Source organism: Anastrepha ludens, chromosome 3 (assembly GCF_028408465.1).
Source record: "Anastrepha ludens isolate Willacy chromosome 3, idAnaLude1.1, whole genome shotgun sequence".
Classification (NCBI taxonomy): Eukaryota; Metazoa; Arthropoda; class Insecta; order Diptera; family Tephritidae; genus Anastrepha; species Anastrepha ludens.
In genome coordinates, this window is record NC_071499.1 from 99,706,638 (window position 1) to 99,725,401 (window position 18,764).

The 18,764-nt window shown below is 35.1% G+C and overlaps 1 protein-coding gene across 1 annotated transcript in view; it reads left to right on the plus strand.

Annotated features, from left to right (window-relative positions):
* The first annotated feature begins 2,136 nt into the window (after positions 1–2,136).
* The window catches only part of LOC128858598 (mediator of RNA polymerase II transcription subunit 18), a 32,633-nt gene continuing 16,005 nt past the window's right edge, over positions 2,137–18,764 (plus strand). Inside the window, exon 1 of the mRNA XM_054095001.1 lies at positions 2,137–2,445. Within this exon, the coding sequence (XP_053950976.1) occupies positions 2,321–2,445 (125 nt within the window). The 5' untranslated portion in view covers positions 2,137–2,320. The remainder of the gene's footprint in view (positions 2,446–18,764) is intronic.

The following is an 18,764-nucleotide window of genomic DNA, read 5'->3' on the forward strand; positions in this document are numbered from 1 at the left end:
AATTACACCAAAAATCTTGATCAATCTTCATCGTGCGGTAGCAACATTAGCCGTCATGGCACGATGGTCTGCCTCGGAAGAATTGGGCATAATACTGGCTCAAGAGCCGTAGGCCTACAGAGGTCTGCTGAGGGGCCTCATAATAACAATAACAATAAAGTAATTTCGGATCTCTCGGCAGGGAGTAGTCTTAGCTTTTTTGCATTACAGAAGTTTTTAACCGAGATCTGGTTGCGATCCAGGCATAGCTGCCGGTGGATGGGACCCGCAAGGACGTCGTAGTGGCGTCGGAATATTTTGCAGTTGATAACAGCGCGGTTTTGACGTGATAACGTCTTATAATTCGATTTAGCCGACTGCACGCACGAAAAAATGTGTCGTTGCCTTGCTCATTTGTCGTTACCTTGCTCATTTGTTGTTACCTTGCTCATTTGCCGTTACCTTGCTCATTGCCGTTACCTTGAATGAACTGCAAGCGAAAGCGCGGAACGAACGACAAAGCAAACGAACTTAAGTGAGCGTATATATGTATTTACATATATGCGCATATGTACATTCTTATTGATTATTATTAATTTGATTTACTTGAAGAATTTAAAATAAAACCAAGTTTGTTAATAATGTTATTATTATTAATTTTTTTATTATGTAGAAAGGAAAAAATGTATGGTAATATTTACCATACACTTTATAAGATATGTTGTACACTAATATATGTATATAAACATGCATATACATATACAATTTCGCGCAATTTTCAAAAAGAACAAATCTATATGTAAAGATGCATACAAGTCATATGGACATATCAAATATACGAATCTATTCCGTACGCAAGCAAATGTAAGCTAATGTGCTTGAACTGCAAGCGAGAGCGCGGAACGAACGACAAAGAGCACAATCGGGCCCCGCGTTCGGCAACGTTCGACATTTGGCTCTCTCCTACTTAAGTGAGCATATATAGGTATGTATGAACGCGGGAGCCGATTGTGCCTCTTTGTCGTTCGTTCCGAGCTCTCGCTTGCAGTTCAAGCAAGGTAACGCCGCATGTGCAAAGTAACGCCGCATTGTTTGGTGCGTGCAGCCGGCTACATCGAATTATAAGACGTTATCACGTCAAAATGATAAAAACTTTGCAAGCAGTAACTTAAATAGGAAATATGACAACGTGATAGAGGACATAATGTCATAACACGGCAAAACCAATTATTGTGCTATTATAGACAATGAACTAGAAGAGTATATTGAACAGATAGAAAAATTTGAGCAGTATTTGCATACCAACAAACTAAGCAACCTAATAACGGAACAAATAAAAACGGGTGATACAAGAAATAATATCACCGATACAACAACAAGTGCAAAGTTAATAACAAATCGAGTTGCCTCTATTAATGTAAACAATAGCAGTGAAACAAGGACAAAAAAAAAATGTCAAACAGAATAACAATGCTAAAAATATTCGAGGATACTTAGAAAAATCGAAACTCAAGTTCTACTCATATGCGCCTAAATGTTTGAAAACAAACACCATATTAATGAAAGGACTAAACAGTAACGCCGACTTCAAAGAAATTATGGTTCTTCAGAATCAGCTCGAAATACAAACTACACGAGTCGATGCAATATGTAATATAGTAGACTCAGTCCAAGGCGAATTTATTACAGGTGACAGCAAACACATATAAGTAAAACCCTACATGTATTTGTTGTTGCGTTTGGTCCAACCATCACGTCAAAATCAGCAAGCAAATGTAAACATACGAATGTAAACATACCAATACATACAAACAAAGCATATCATTTTGACGTAAGCCATACCTACGGTGAAAAATTCAGCTGGGTGAATGCTGTCACCTTAATAAATCCACCTTGACTTAGTCTAAATTCGCAATCGGAATTAAAAAGAGGTTGTCGGTAAAGTCGGTTTACTGACGATAGTTTAACGTGACAACGTCATAAGAAAATATTGATGGAATGGTTGCAATTTTCAAAACAAAATTTTAATTTTATTAACCACCTTGTATGTATAAACATGTTGGGTTGCATGTTGTGTCGAGCGATGAACAAGCAATACAACTTCTTGGCGCAATAATCACTTTATGAAATATATCGTTTCATAAGAGGTAAATCTATCGATTATTATAAGTTTATTATAATATTTAGATGCGTATTTCAAGAAAAAAATTAGGTTATTACTTTCAATAGAGGTAAAAGTTATACATATAATATTGTAAACCAAAGTGAAGAAAACCAATTTTCCATTTTGTGGACTACCTGTTTACGTCGTAATCAAGACAACATAATATAGTTTGTCAGAATGACTCAAATAACTTCTTCAAAAGAGTTGTTATCTCAAGCACTTCAAAGTCGGATTATACCTAATCAGGAATATTTATTGCAAGGATCTATTCTGGATTCGGCTGTAGATCATTTAATACACAGGTAAGAAAATGAGTATTTGGACTAGCTCTAGAAATAGATCTGGCTGTTTGGAGACGAAAAGTTAAGTGGAGAAGTGTTAGGTAGGTTTTAGTGGGTATCAGAAGAAGTGGTTGGTGTCGTTTGGTTTTATCTGAGTGAAAATTTACATAAAGTTTGTAAAGAATATCTTTTCATAGTGAAGAAAAATGTTAAATTTTAGCTTTGATCGAGAATTCCAATTTTTTTTTTTATTGAAACGTTATAAAATTTGAATACATTTCATGGTATTACGCCTAGCTTAAGCTAACAAGTAACATTATTCTATCCTTAACATTGAAATTTAAAAACAATTATATATATATTACAAACAATTATACAGAGTTGGCGACTAAATCTCGTGGCCTAGTTCTTCGAAGTCTTCTTGGGCAGACTGTTTTGGTAAGCTGTGTGTGGCCTCCGGGTTTGTGTGCTCTGTCAGCCTGGTTTCATGCTTATTTGCAAGAATTGGAATTATGTCAGCGACTTTTTTTCTCCGACAGATCATTGTTGCAGGTCGTGATTTCGCACATAGCAAGGTGCGTTGACCATGTCTCGGAGAATCTTATTCTGCCGGCGTTGTACAGCTTCAATGTTTGATTTAGTGGTACATCCCCATAATTGAATGCCGTATGTCCATACCGGCCTAACTACTTGGTTGTATAGTATATTAATAATTTGTTCTGTATTGACAATGTAGACTTTCTGCCAATTAACCATTTCATTTTTTAAATTTTTAAGTTGTTGTTGTTGTAGCAGCATAAACATTTCCCATATTTACATACGGAGAATGCTGCTGGAGTGACAGTCCTTGGCCGGATATACATCCTGGTCGTTTCGGTAATGTAGAACCGACTGTCGTGGTTGATTTTAAGTTGATTTAAGTTGCTATGCTCTTTCCATTTGAGCTTTGCATCCAATGTCATACCCAAGTATTTTGCTGTATTACTATACGGAACAGTAGCAGATGATATTTTCACTGGGTTATAGGCTATTTTCTTGTTTGCAAAGTCTACGTGAACATACTTGCTTTCATTTAGTTTGATTCTCCAGTTTTCAGTGCATGCGACAACTTCGTCTATTGATGTCTGTCACTTTCTAGTTGATTCATTTGCGTTATTCCCATAGGCTACACGTGTCATCAGCAAAAGTGGATATCTAACTTGTATTTGAACCAGGTAGATCTGCAGTATAGAGTAAATACAGTACTGGCCCAAGAATGCTGCCTTGTGGTACACCAGCTTCAATTTTTTTAATGTTTGAGTATGCTTGTCTTTGTTTCACTCTAAAATATCTGTCTGTAAGATATGATTCCAATAGCACAGTATATTGATATGGGAGTATCGATCTGAGCTTACGGATTAGACCTTCGTGCCACATTTTATCAAACGCCTGTGCGACGTCAAGGAAAATTGCTGAACACACTTGATTGTTTTCTATGGCCTCTTCTATGATGTGTACTATACGATGTATCTGATCTATCGTTGAATGTTCTTCTCGAAATCCAAATTGGTGAGATGGTATTAATTGTTTATTAGAAATTATATTCTTTAATCGTTTGGAAAATAGTTTTTCAAATAGCTTCCCGATGACTGGGAGTAATGCTATTGGGCGGTAAGATGTGACTTCGTTGGGATTTTTCCCTGGCTTTGTGATCATTTTAATTTCAGAAATTTTCCAATTCATTGGTATGCATTTAAATTCAATGCATGCATTCATTATTAAAGTGAGTTTGATTAGCGCTTTGTGAGATAAGTTCTTTAACACTTCGGTTGTGATTAAGGGGTAACACCACTCTACACGCGTAAAATAAACACGATTTTTAAAGAATTTTTTTGTATAGAAAGAAAGGGAAAACAATCACTCTGATTTGGGAAGTTATTACTTATATACTAAAATACAAAACTACAAAGTTTGATCGAAAAATTTTACAAAATCGCGGCATTGGAGACATTTTTGTAATGTGGTTTCTCTTGAAGGAGCTCCGCGGTACGCAGCACAGAGGGTGCAAATTTTAATCTGGAACAAGGACATTTTTTTTTCTTAATCTAGATAAGAATAGCTAGAGAAACACGTAGGGGATTTAAAAAATATTTATTTTTGTGGAATTAGCAAGCATTTGAAGGAAAAAACTCTATTTTGGACTAAAAAAACGGCACTTAAATAATTATAACAATCGTTTAAATTAATCTATCGAAAATCCCCTAAGCTTTTCTCTTAAGAAGGTTATTATACAGACGTAGTGAAAAACCTGATTAAAAATGTTTAAAATTGTTTGAGTTATGCTGCGTGCCAATTTCAGAAAACGTGTTTTGAGAAAAACGCGTTTAAAGTTTGGAAATTTGGAGAAATCGTTAGGTAGCAGTCACTAACGCTTGGTTAAAAGGTTAAAATATTTATGAAATAAACTTCGGTAACGTATAAAACTTTTTGTTCTGTATTTTAAAAGGTTCAAAGAATTTTTTAAGCTTATAAAAAAAAAATAAATTTTTTGAAATTTCTACAGTGGTGTTACCCCTTAAGTCAAATCCTGGACTTTTCTTTTGTTTTAGTTTGGAGATTTCATTTGCTACCTCATCTGTGGTAAAATTTGTAATTTCCACAGATTCTTGCACAGTATAGGGAAACAAAGAGTTTATTATTATTATTATTATTATTACAAACTGAAACTTATAATTAAAATTGTAAGCCTAGTTAGGAAAGCTATGGCTGCTAAGGCCTTCAGCTTCTTCTTATGATGTAAAATTAGTGCTTAATTAATGTTTAATACTAAGTGCTTATGCGTCGTTTAGAATTTCATTATAAGTTAGGAGATACAATATAATTTTTCGACATGCTTGTTTAAATTTCGTAATATAATTTTGATATTTTTAAGAAAGCTATAATTTTTTTAATATTATCGATTGTGGGGTTGAAAATACATTGAATGGGATCGGAGTTATGGAATATATTTTTTCTTAGTGAGTTGAAGGCATAACATTCGGACATAACGTGATTAATGGAGATCGGGGTGGAGTTACAAAACTGACATGTTCTGGGGGTATTGCTGTCGATAAGGTGATTATGGGTTAATTTTGAATGGCCCAAACGTACTCGCGTGAGCTTAACAAGGTCCATTCTAGAAAGTGAAAGGTTAGCGTGTTTTGGGAGGTTGCTTAAATCAAGCTTTTTTACATTTTGCGCTTTGTACCAAGTTGAGCATTTTTGCCAAGTCTCAGACTTATATTGTTTTATGAATTTTTTCTTAAGAAATTCAGCTATATCATTAACATTTAGATTAGTAGTTGTTAATACTGGAGCTATGGTGGCGTATTTAGCTGTGCTATCAGCAAATTCGTTACCCTTTATAAGGGCATGGCCCGGGGACCATATCAGTAAAATATTTGGGTATTTTGTTTGTAAAATACTACGGATAGAACTGGGATAGTAATCATTGTTTTCGATATTGGATATGGCATCGAGAGATGAAAGTGAATCGGAGCAAATTGCAAATTTACCTTTTTTATTTCTAATTATATTAACAGCCGACATGATAGCAATTAATTCAGCAGAGTAGACTGTACTGTATGCAGCTAGGTTGGATACTACTAAGTTTGCATTTTCGGTAGTTACGCCAAATCCGATCATATTATTGCTTTGGGAGCCGTCTGTGTATATGAAGGTGTAATCCTTGAGTTCATTTTGTATGTGTGCAAAAGCTTGTTGATATATTATAGCTGGTGTTTCGAATTTTTTATACTTTCGGAGCTCAGTGTTAACTATGGCTTTCTGTAAACGCCAGGGGGGGATGTGGGTTAGAATAGGTTTTAGTGGTAGATATGGAAGGTTAAGTTTTTTGCTGTTGAGGACTGCTCTACTAACTGCTGATGGGACTCTTTTAGATGGCCTATTTTTTTTGTAGGTTTGAGCAATTTTGAAGAGAGGGGCATCATAGCTGTTCATAAGCACTTTATTTAATTTATTTGTGATATAGTCCCTTTTCGCTTCTATTGAGGGAATGTTAGCTTCAAAAAGCATATTATTAATCGGGGACGTTCTAAATGCTCCTAGCGCGGTTCTTATAGCCGCATTAAGAATAGTTCTTAATTTATTTAGAGCAGATTTAGGTGCGAAACCATATAGGAAGAGGCCGAAATCAATTCTTGATATCAAGAGCGCTTTCGTTACTTGTATAAGTGTTACTGAGTTGCAATTGAATTTGAAGCTAGAGAGGCACTTGATGATATTAAGGCGCTGTGAAAGGTTTTGTTGAAGAAGTGCTATGTGTGAATTCCAATTATAGTGGTTGTTAAAAGTGACTCCTAGTATTCTTAGAGTATCTACCTTATTTATTTGGATGTTGTTGCAGTGGACAGAGGGCGAGCACTGTTTTTTACGGCATATATGTAAGTGTTTGCATTTTTGTACCGAGAGTGAAGCACCGGAGTAGTTACACCAGGAGTTAATGTCTCCAAATAAATTGTTTAGATTAATACTAACATTTTTATCTTTTTTTTGTTTAACTAAAAGATTGAAATCATCTGCGTAAGCGCAGAACGAGACTTCTTTATAAAAAGAAATTGTGGCACAAAGCTTGTTGTATGCTATTAGGAATATAATTACTGAAAGGGGTGAGCCTTGCGGTATTCCGTTTTGAAGTGGGTAAGTTTCGGAAAGGACATTGTCTAATCTGACTTTAATTTTCCTATGGGTCATAAAGTTTCTTATATAGTTGCAAATTCGCGGCCCGAGTTTCCACTCGAGCAGTTGATCTATTATAGCGTGGATTCCAATTTTATCAAATGCTTTTGCGAAGTCGAGTGATATTATTGACAGATGTTTTCTTGCGGATAAAGATTCTGCAACATGATGGTCTACATATAATAGAGCATCTGTTACTGACTTTCCCCGCTTGAATCCAACCTGATTGTTATGGATAAGTTTGTTGCTTCGAACAAACCACCATAACCTGTTTGATATAATTTTATCCAATAGTTTAGATAAGCATGGATTTAAGGAAATTGGCCGGTATGAATCGATTTCAATTTTGTTTGATTTAGGTTTTAATATAGGGGTTATTATAGCAAGTTTGTATGATTGGGGTATATGGGATTGGAGAATGCTATTGTAGAAATTAAGCAATCTGTTTGTTACTGACAGAGGAAGTTTAGAGATCATAGAGTACGTTATTCGATCATAACCAGGTGTTTTACCTTTGAGGTTTTGCAGAGCGGATTTAAGTTCGAGTAAATTTATTTCTCTTTCAATTTCTAATGCTTTGGCGTCGGAGGTTTGTGGGAACGTAATGTTGAGAGATATATTCTTTTTATCTTGAAATAATAGAGGGAATTTATTATCACTAGATGAATTAGACCAATGCAAGCCAAATTCATCTGATATTTGTTTACGATCTGTAATGTTGAAAAAGGGTGCGTTGAGACTCTTCAGGCAGTGAATTCCGTGTTTTGTTTTATAACCACTAAGTCGTTTTATATTAGCCCAAATTTTTTCCGTTGGAGTGCTGGGGTTGATTTGGGAGGTAAATTCTTCCAATGATTTTATTTATCGTTTCAAGTGGCTTACAATTTTTTTGGAGGTATTGTGCAAATAACTCAGTTTTTTCCGAATCGGTTTTTGCCCAAGCTTGGTTGCTATTTGGCTGTTTAATTGGGGGACTATGTTGAATTGGTATTTTCATATGTGCCATAGTCCGCCAAAGAGAGTAATCAGTTAGGTTTTGTAGCTTTATATTTAAAGTTCTGTTTTTATTTTCTTGTATAGCATATTTCACTGTTTTGGTGAGGTTGTTTAATTGTGTTTTAAGTGATGGAGACCTAATCGACTGCCACTTTTTTCTGATTTTTCTTTTTTCCTTTATAAGTTCAATTATATTCGAAGGATATCTTTGGCGATTAATTTTTTGGACTCTTACAGGTGTACTTAACCAAGCAGCTTTTTGTATCTGTGCTGACAGCTTTATTGTTTCCTTCTCCATTTCGTCAACATTATCGACTTCATTTGTCGTGTTTACATGTGTGTCTAGTTTAGTTTTGAAGTATTGCCATTCTGTATATTTATTTAAAAGGGGCAGGTTACTTTCATTGATTTTTGGTTCACCATCCAGAATCATGAATATAGGTGAATGATCTGAATTAAGATCTAAACCATCCTCAAGAGTTATGATGTTGTATGGTAGTTGTTTGACTACGAAAAATTCAATCAAATCTGGTCTCTTATTAATGTCTGTTGGCCAGCATGTTGGATTGCCAGTTGAGAATATTTCACAACCACATTTTTGTGCAGCTTTCCACAGTTCGCGACCTTTAGTTGTCGTTAGGCGAGATCCCCAGTTAATTTAATTTGCGTTGAAATCGCCGCCTATAACGGATCTTCCTTTATGTTTATTTAAAAGTTGTGCGTATTCTGTAGACTGTTTTGTCTCGGCGGGCTATATACTGCTGTTACCGACAGTTGGTAATTGCAAAACTTGATTCCAACTGTTGTGGCTTGAAACTCAGTGGAGCTGATCTTTTCTTCTTCGAAATGTTCAATTGAATTCTTAATAATAATTGCGCTACCTCCTCTTGCGTTGATTAGAGGATGATTTGAACAATACATATTAAATCCGTTGAATGTAGAGTACATTTGGGTGGTCAAATGAGTTCCAGATACCAAACAAATATCAATTCTTTTTTGATTAAGTACAAGCTCTAGTTCATTTTTGTGCTTTAAGATTCCATTTGCGTTCCATGGCATTATCTTTAAACTTTTTTTATTGCGTTTTTAGACATTTATAATTTGCTCAAGTTTTTCAACGCGATTCAGTAGATCCTGGTTTAAGGTTAACTGCTTTTCAATTTTAAATAAAATTTGGCAGCAGCCACTGCAAGAATTGCATTGGACAGTTGTCAAGTTCCGAGGAACTACGGTCTGACACACGGAGCAGACTGTGCGGGGGACCAAGAGCTGCTGGTTTGTCCCCGCACTGGGGTAGGAGCAGGAGGGTTGTGGGTCAGTGAGGGAGTTGTGTTGTACGTGGGGGCTCCTTACCGTTGAGGTGTTGTTGGTGACGGCAGTTTGACGTGCCGGCACTGAGGGCAGTATTGCCGTTGAGCCAGGGGCCACCTGATGGCGGGAGCAACACGTGGCCACATACCTTGTGGACCACTCCCTGTGAGTCTTAAGGCCTGAGCAGGTCTTAAGATGGCACCACCCGTTGAACTTATTACACCTAACCGAGGTGGAGTCCGGGTGGAGCCGTTTGTGGCAGATGCAGCAGTAAAATACTTCTGGTCCGGGGTTGGGTTCGATGACAGCCCTGAAGAGAAGTATTTTGAGCAAACGTGCTGCAATGGATTGCTCCTATGACGAAAGATTGGAGGTGGGATACGGTACACTAGACAGGGCTAGTTTACTGGGGCGGCAGCCCTTGGTCGGGAAAAACCCGAGTCATTCCGGTAACGTAGAACCGGCTGCCATGGGAATGTGATAATGGAAAAATATTTTTGTTTTGTAGTGCTGTGAGAGGCTTACGCCAAACTCTCTGGGGTCCATCATGGTAGTAGAGCATCATTTTCGTCTCATCTGAGAAAATAACGTCATCCCAGTACTCTGGGTAGCGATATGTGTTCAGTGGCAAATCGTAATCTTTTATCAACGTTTTGTGCTGATAACAAGGGTTTTTTCCTAGCCACTCTTGAATAATATTTGTGTTTTTGCAACGTTTTTCGAACAGTTTGATGAGAAACTCTTAACCCGTAGTCTTTTTCTGCTTGAAGAGCTACTCCTCTTGTACTGCTTTGCGGGCTATTATAAATAGTTTTAATAATTTTACGTTCAATTCGCTGCGTCACTTTTTTTGGTCTGCCTGTAGACCGTTTCAACTCGAGTCTTTCTTCATTTTCAGCACAGTTTATTATAAGGCGTTTTTCAATAGGTGCGCTTCAACTTTTTTGCGATAGGGAAGGTGAACGACGCAATATTTTTTATTTTTCGCTTGTCATTTGTAAACTTCATTAGTATACATTTCATCATGGAACGCTACACACTTGAGCAACGATTGCAAATCTTGCAAATTTTTTATGAAAATAATCGTGCAAATTTTTTATGAAAATTTATAAATTTTCCAAAAAATCATCTTCAGTGATGAAGCTCACTTTTGGCTCATTGGCTTTATCAACAAGCAAAATATGCGTTACTGGGCAGAAAGCAATCCACACGTGATTCATGAGGCACCGTTGCATCCCGAAAAAATCACTGTTTGGTGCGGTTTACATGCCGGCGGCGTAATTGGGCCATATTTTTTCGTTGACAAGAACGATCGCCACGTTACTGTGAATGGAAATCGATACCGCGACATGATAAACGATTATTTTTGGCCTCTACGGCGCAGCTGACTTTTTTTTTATTGTACTAAATCAAAACTACATGAAAAAAATTTTAGCCGGTATAAAATGAGTTGGTAGAAATTTTTTTTCGACACGTTTCGTACCTTCCCACAATAACACCCACCGCGGGTGCGCCAGCTGACGTTCACTTTCGTTATTCATGAAAGCTAAATCACAAGTATAGTCAAGAATTTAACGGTATAAAAACGCAGTCCAAAATCGACCCCTGGCTCCCGGACTATTAGCAGCAGTCGATAAGAATTTGTTGGTGATTAGAAGCAAAGAATGTACGGTAGCTTTTGAATATGACCTATATTATTTGATTTTTTCCAAATCATCCAAAATTTATATACATACATACATTATGGGTGCTCTGTAAAACTTTGTTGAATTTGAATTTATACATATGCGGCCGCGTGCACTTGCCACAGAAAAAATATTAGGCTTCGCAAAAAATATCCACTGAACTTTTTTTTATAAGATACTTCTTGCTGTTTTCTGCAACTGTATGCTCATGCGCGCACTTGACGCACACCAGCTGCGGTTGTCGAGCATTTAGAAGACATATTTACATACATATATGGGTGCAAACACATATACGAGCCGCGACCATTCGACATGACAATAAATTAAGATTTAACAAATATTGCCAAATAATTCTACGCGAAATATTCCAATATTGACTATTTTCGAACGGTCGAGAAAATTGGCATATGGGCAGATCGTTTTATGAATGAAAGTACTTTGCTCTTAGGACTATGAGTTCGATTTTACCAATGAACTTTTTGATTATGGGTTTTTGTTGTACAGTACAATAGTTGAAACTGTTCGGCGCCGCCGCGACTATTTCAGACTGTTCAGCACTATGGCAACTAGAATGATGGCCGCTACCGCTGCGCCTATTAATGCATTTTGTTCTTGCAGTCGCTAGGCAGAATTTTAGCTTTGAACGACATACGCATTTAGAGGATTAAAGTGAGTGCCCTGTGTGTGCGGTTGTATGTACATGCATATGTGTATATTAATAAGCACTGTTTTGATTGAAGTTCAGAACACAAATATGTAAGTACATAGGCTAGGGCATCACGTGTTCATACGCACCTACAAATATGTAGACGCATATGCAAAATATAATTGTTTGAGCATTTGTTAGGCAGGAATTTAGGTATTTACTCCCTAATTACACTGGTTTACAGCCAAAATGCCAAATTCCTATATAAAATCACCGTCTGATTCCGAAAATCAAGATTATTTTTTATTCTATGGTAACGTTTTTGAGATACTTACGAATTACCGTTATTAAAAAAAAAAAAAAAATTGGGCCCACTTAATCATATACATATATCTCGTAAACGAATTGAGCGATTCCAAAACCGTTTAAAGCTTTTAAAAGGTAATAAAATTTGCTATAAACTGCGTGTAAAACACTTTTTGCTAGGCCCTGCAGATTCAAAGATAACGAACTATCATAACGGATTTTTAAAATTTTTTTTTTGTAAAAATATAAAAAAATTTGTAATTTGAGAGAAAGGATCTTTAAAACTTTTTATTTTTTCGTATATTTTTTGTTTTCATTCTAAGCTCTGTTTTATTACAAAAAAAATAAACTTTGATTAAACAAAATCGATGAACTAATACAAAAGTTACAAGCATTCAAGTAAATACATCCATATAGTAAAACTTAAGTACCCTACAAATAATAGCATATGTACATATGATTCTGTCTTAATGTGGCACTTATGTATTTATCTAATTCCCTTTTTAATTTTCTTTCAGGAGTAAATATGTCTTTAAAAATTCATTTTCTGCACTCCCATTTAAATTTTTTCCCGCAAAATCTTGGCGACAAAAGTGACGAGCATGGCGAAAGGTTTCACCAGCAAATGAAAATGATTGAAAGTCGGTATCAAGGATTCTGGGATGTCGCTATGATGGGTGACTACTGTTGGTTTCTCATAAGAGAAACCGATCCTTATATAAATAAGCGTCAAAACAAGACACATAACTTTTTCAATTATAAAATAAGATCGTAGAGTTAAGACAGAATCATATGTACATATGCTATTATTTGTAGGGTACTTAAGTTTTACTACATGGATATATTTACTTGAATGCTTGTAACTTTTGTATTAGTACATCGATTTTGTTTAATCAAAGTTTATTTTTTTTTTGTCATAAAACAGAGCTTAGAGTGAAAACAAAAAATATATGAAAAAATAAAAAGTTTTAAAGATCCTTTCTCTCAAAGTACACATTTTTTTATATTTTTACAAAAAAAATTTAAAAAATCCGTTATGATAGTTCGTTATCTTTGAATCTGCAGGGCCTAGCAAAAAGTGTTTTACACACAGTTTATAGCAAATTTTATTATCTTTTAAAAGCTTTAAACGGGTTTGGAATCACTCAATTCGTTTTCGAGATATATATGATTAAGTGTGCCCAATTTTTTTTTTTCTTTGAAATAACGGTAATGCGTAAATATCTCAATAACGTTACCATAGCATAAAAAATAACCTTGATTTTCGGAATCAGACGGTGATTTTACATAGGAATTTCATAACGGCGTCTCTGGTGCAGAAAAAAAGTTGAAATTTGTGATCCAGTGTTATTGCATTTAAATATGATAAGGCGATGCGTCATGAGATAGGTTACGGTTGCTGCAGTGCGTATGCGTTTTATACTGCATTTTATTTAAATTCTTTTTTTTTAAATTAAATCAACAAACATTAAAGTTACTTTGATTCTAAATGAATTCAAATATATGTATCCTTTGATTGTACATTTAAGTTTGTTTGAAAATGTAAATTGAATAAATTTACGTTTATCATAAAACTGCACAAGCAAATTCCTTGCAAAATTCCGTCGGCTATTCGTCAATTTGATTTCATACAGAAGCCAAAAACTGAGCAGAGCCAATGTACTTGTACATAATTCACTGTAATCAGCTCTTTTATAAAGTTTTCCGCTGTGGAGTTGAACGAGGTGAAAAAGTCTTCGCGGTTTCACTTCATATTTGACAGTTCACGCTATTCGTAGCGCGTAGACTTCTCTATACGTTAACGTTATCTGCATTGTTTTCTTTCCTTTTGGCAGCACTTCATTTCATTGGCATATTTGGAGTTTGAAATTAAAACTGAAATTTAATTTATGATATATATAAATGAAAAGTGTTAGAAATGTGTGTGTATGTTACACAGTTGTAATAATGATTAAAATAAATGTGATAAGTGCACTTATTATGTCAAAATTTGGTGAAGGTAAAATACAAATTTTTTTGTTAATTTTTTTTTTAATTAAGCTTATAAAATGTTAATAACTATTATATAAACTGAGGTTGTCATGCAGCACTAGCATCAGAGGCTATCAGCTGTCAGACAAATTTTACAAACAAATAACTTAAGACCTATTATTAACTGAATAGTGTTGATGCTAGTTTTAGCGAAATAAGTGGCATTCCATTGCTACACGATAAATTTGCTCATAATACTTTCACATATAAGAAGATGATCTACTTTTTCGTGCTTAACTCCCAATTCGTAATTAAAAATCTTTATTTCCCATACAAAATCTCTCCCAAAATCTGAGATTATAAAATAATCCTAGATAATAACCATACTTTTTGGTATACAACCCTGTGTTTTCTGTGTAATAGATCATTATTTTTATGAGTGTAAAGAAAAACGTCAAAGTAAAAATTAAATAAAATGGATGCCGGCAAAGAAAACAGGTTTGTAGACATAATTCTAAAAAAATGTTTGTTAGGTATTATTAACTATGCATTCATATAACAGAAAAAATGCATGTGTCCAGTTATTATAAAATGTAATATCGATTTTCAAATTAGTACTGCTGCCATAATTTTTTGAAACCTCAGTAAACGTCGTTTACGGATTTCCTCCAACTGTTTATTATTAGCAGCCAATTGCGCAATTAAATTAGCTATTCCTTCTCCTTGTCTTTTCTTCATATCGTTAAAAATAATTAAAACCCAAAAAACCGAAATATTCCACCAAAATAATTTCTATGAAGAAAAATCTTTCACAACAGTATTGACAGATGATTATCAATTTTGCAGGTAATCAGCCATATGTGAACGGGTAGATTAATTTTGTGGATTTATTGGTAATTAATGCATATGTGAACGTATTTTTATAAACACTTTATTAATTCAAGATTTGATTTAAAGCTATTTTTACTCAATAATACTACGAATTTTATTAAAATTCTAATATTACAAATGTTCTTCAAAATAAATGTGCGGGACGTAGCTCACGTAGTTTCAAAGGAACGATAGTGAGAAAAGAATAATGCGATTCCGAAAAAACCCAGCCAACCAACAATGAGGTTCGATAGAACTTTGTAGTGTTTAAAAGAGTTAAATTAACCTTTGGCCTTCGATAAATCATTATTTTCAAAAAAAAGTGAAAATATTTTTCGCGCGGCGCTTTTTTCTTTTTATATTTTTGCAAAAACTTATATAAAATTGCGCTTTTTTAATTTTAAATATATAATTTTACAAATACTGAAAATTTAAAATAAAAATCGCGCAATTTGTAAACCAAATTTTCGCCTCTGGCGGTTTATTTTTTGAGCATGTTATATACAATAACAATTTTTATAAAAATAATACATTTTTTGCCTGCGTCACTTATGGTATATATTTTACGATAATAAATTTTCATAAATAGTATGAATTATAAAACCTAAGTTAAATGCTTGCTGGAACAAGATACAAATACGGTCGAAAAAAAACCAAATTTTTAAGCTTTTCGTGATGGTTCTATAGAGACCCTAGGAGGTTGGGATTTTCATCGTTATAATGGTGTGATATTGCTCTTTCTATTGGGCACCCCTCATACAAATATATCGTGGTAGTAATGCAAAGTTTAGTCAAGTTTTGCACTAAATCAACATCTTCTTTGAGTTTCATTGGAAAATTCGTAATATTTCTCACAAAACAAGCGAATGGTCAATCATAAGGATACCTAGCCAAGGGAAAGTCAACTGTTTTCACTGCGTGCTTAAGGCAGATTGTGTTTAAACTGTAATTTGTTGATTCAATCTTATGTTTATACATACAGTTACGGTCAGACTCTTAGTGCTTATGGCTCATTATATTTAAGTGGCCACGTTTTTTTTATCACAACAATTTTTCGCCATCCACTGTAAAATCCGTTAGATTAAGAAGTCGGCTTCAAGTTATGCAATCACTTGTCAAACTTAACCTGTTAGTTTCGTAAATTTTGCATGAAATTTTATCGCGACTATCTTTGTGAAAATTAAAAAAAAAAACGGTGAGATAAGTATATTTAATATAATTGATATTCTGTAGCTGATAGCCAAATTTTTATTATTCCTCATTCAGTAATGTCCAGAAGGAAAAATTGCACACCCGAGAAACGCGCTCTCATAAAAAAATTGATTGCTGATGGAAAAACTTATGTGGAAGTGCCAAATATCATTGGTTGCTCACCAACAATGGTACGTAATGCCATCAAGTACAAACCAAGCGGCAAAAAGCGTGGAAGAAAGGCTGCAATGTCGGCAAGAGAAGTTAAGTCTATCTTCAGATACTCAAAGCAGTTTCCATTTGCGGCTGCTACTGAGATAAAAGATGCCGTAAAAGTATCTTCGAGCGCTCGTCGGCGTTTGCGTAAGCACGACCTGGGTGCCAAGAAAAGTATCGTTGTTGACAAAAACGCATGTAGAAAAGAGACTTCGATTCGCCAAAGAACATATAAATTGGTCTTCGACCAAATGGCGCATCATTTCATGGTCGGACGAGTCAAAGATTGCCTTGTATGGTGGAAAGAGATCGCGCCAATATGTAAGACGACGACCTAATACCGAATACCAGCCAAAGTATAAGACAAAAAGAATAAATCCTGGTGGTACTAGCATTATGGTCTGGGCATGCTTTTCTTGGCTAGGCGTGGGACCCATTCGTTGGGTTAAGGAAATGATGGCTGGCGCTTCATTTGTTGATATACTCAAGGACATCATGCTGTCATATGCCAGAGACGAAATGCCGCTTGTTCGGACGTTCCAGCAAGACAACGACCCCAAACACACGAGCAAAGTTGCTAAAAGATGGTTTGAGGAGAGTCAGATCAATGTAATGGAATGGCCGCCACAGTCACCAGACATAAACCCCATTGAAAATTTGTGGGTTGATGTCAAGGAGGCAGTAGCCCAACACAAGCCAACATCTAATACGCAACTTTGTGAAGCTGTAAAGAGGGCATGGGAGTCGATTTCGATTGAAAGATGCCAAAAATTTGTTGATTCAATGCGACGCCGTTGTGCTGCAATTCTAAAGAATAAGGGTCATGCAACAAAATACTAATTCAAATACTAAACAAAACCCCATGTAAAAATAAAAATAAAATCACCATCATATAAAAGTTTTGTCAAAATTTTTCTTACTATTTGCTACTAAGTTTTTGACCGCACAAAATTCGCTGCAGTTTTTCTAAATATAATTTTACTTTACTGAAATAAAATAAACGTTGGATTTTTTTTGGGATTTGTTTTGTTTTGACATTTGGGCTATAAGAGGGAAAAACAAATTTTTTATAAAAGCGATTACACGCACTTTTTCAACTCATTCCATTTTACGTATGTGCACTACTAAGATTTTGACCGCAGCTAAATATCTAGATTTTAGACGCTGGTAGCCAAATTGTCTCGGTATTGAACTGCTGCAAAACATTGTTGCAAGAATGCAGGAACAAAAGAGAAAGCATCACGTAAATGAACAATATTTCTACCATTTAATATTGTTACGTTTTTCTCCATTACGGGATTGCTCATAAACAAATTGTTTGCTTTATTTAATTTCAATGCTTAATAATTTTATATCACTTGGCACGTTTACATGTTCACATACCTATTTAACTTCAAACTAGATACATTCCTTTTACTATATATACTTGAGAACTACACCCTTAAACGTTTTGCATATTATGCTTTTTATAAATCTAACATGTTTTCAATCTGCATCAGGAGAAACGTACCTTTTATACCTTCATGTACAAAAGTTAATGCAATTCGAAAATCCTTCGAGAAATATACTTAAGAACAAAGTAAAATAATAGTAAAATCATAAAAATGCAGGCAGGGACAAGTATACTTATTTTATTTATTTATTAAAGTCGAAACATACAACCATGGCTTATTTTTACAAAGATTGATCTTTTAAGAATAGCTTGTATATATAATGGAATCGTAGATCAAATAATTAACAATAATATCAAATTGGCGGCCGGCGTAGCCGAATGGGTTGGTGCGTGACTACCATTCAGAATTCACAAAGAGAACGTAGGTTCGAATCTCGGTGAAACACCAAAATTAAGAAAAACATTTTTCTAATAGCGGTCGCCCCTCGGTAGGCAATGGCAAACCTCCGAGTGTATTTCTGCCATGAAAAAGCTCCTCATAAAAATATTTGCCGTTCGGAATCGGCTTGAAACTGTAGATCCCTCCATTTGTGGAACAACATCAAGACGCAAACCCCAAATAGGAGGAGGAGCTCGGCCAAGGGTGTACGCGCCAATTATATATATACAATATATCAAAATTAAAGTTATAGCTAGAAAGACAGATAAAAGTAGTAGTAGGAGTAAGGATTAATTGGAATCGATTGAAATAATGAGAAATCTTTTGAGTACATTCAGCAATATTTGGCAAGGTAACGAAGCAATTTACGTTTGAAGCGTAAGCTCTCTTCTGTACGTTTAATTTTTCGGGGTAAGTTATTCCCCACTGAACCAATACTTAATATAGAAGACAAACAAAAGAAGGTAAAAAATAGAGCGTTGTTGTTGTTGTAGCAGTAAGAGAAGCCCGTCAGTGTAGAGTATATCATCGGTCGCTTTCGTCAGGCTCATCTTGAGGTAGGCCCAGGAAACAACTGCTGCGGCCCGCTGCATATTTCCT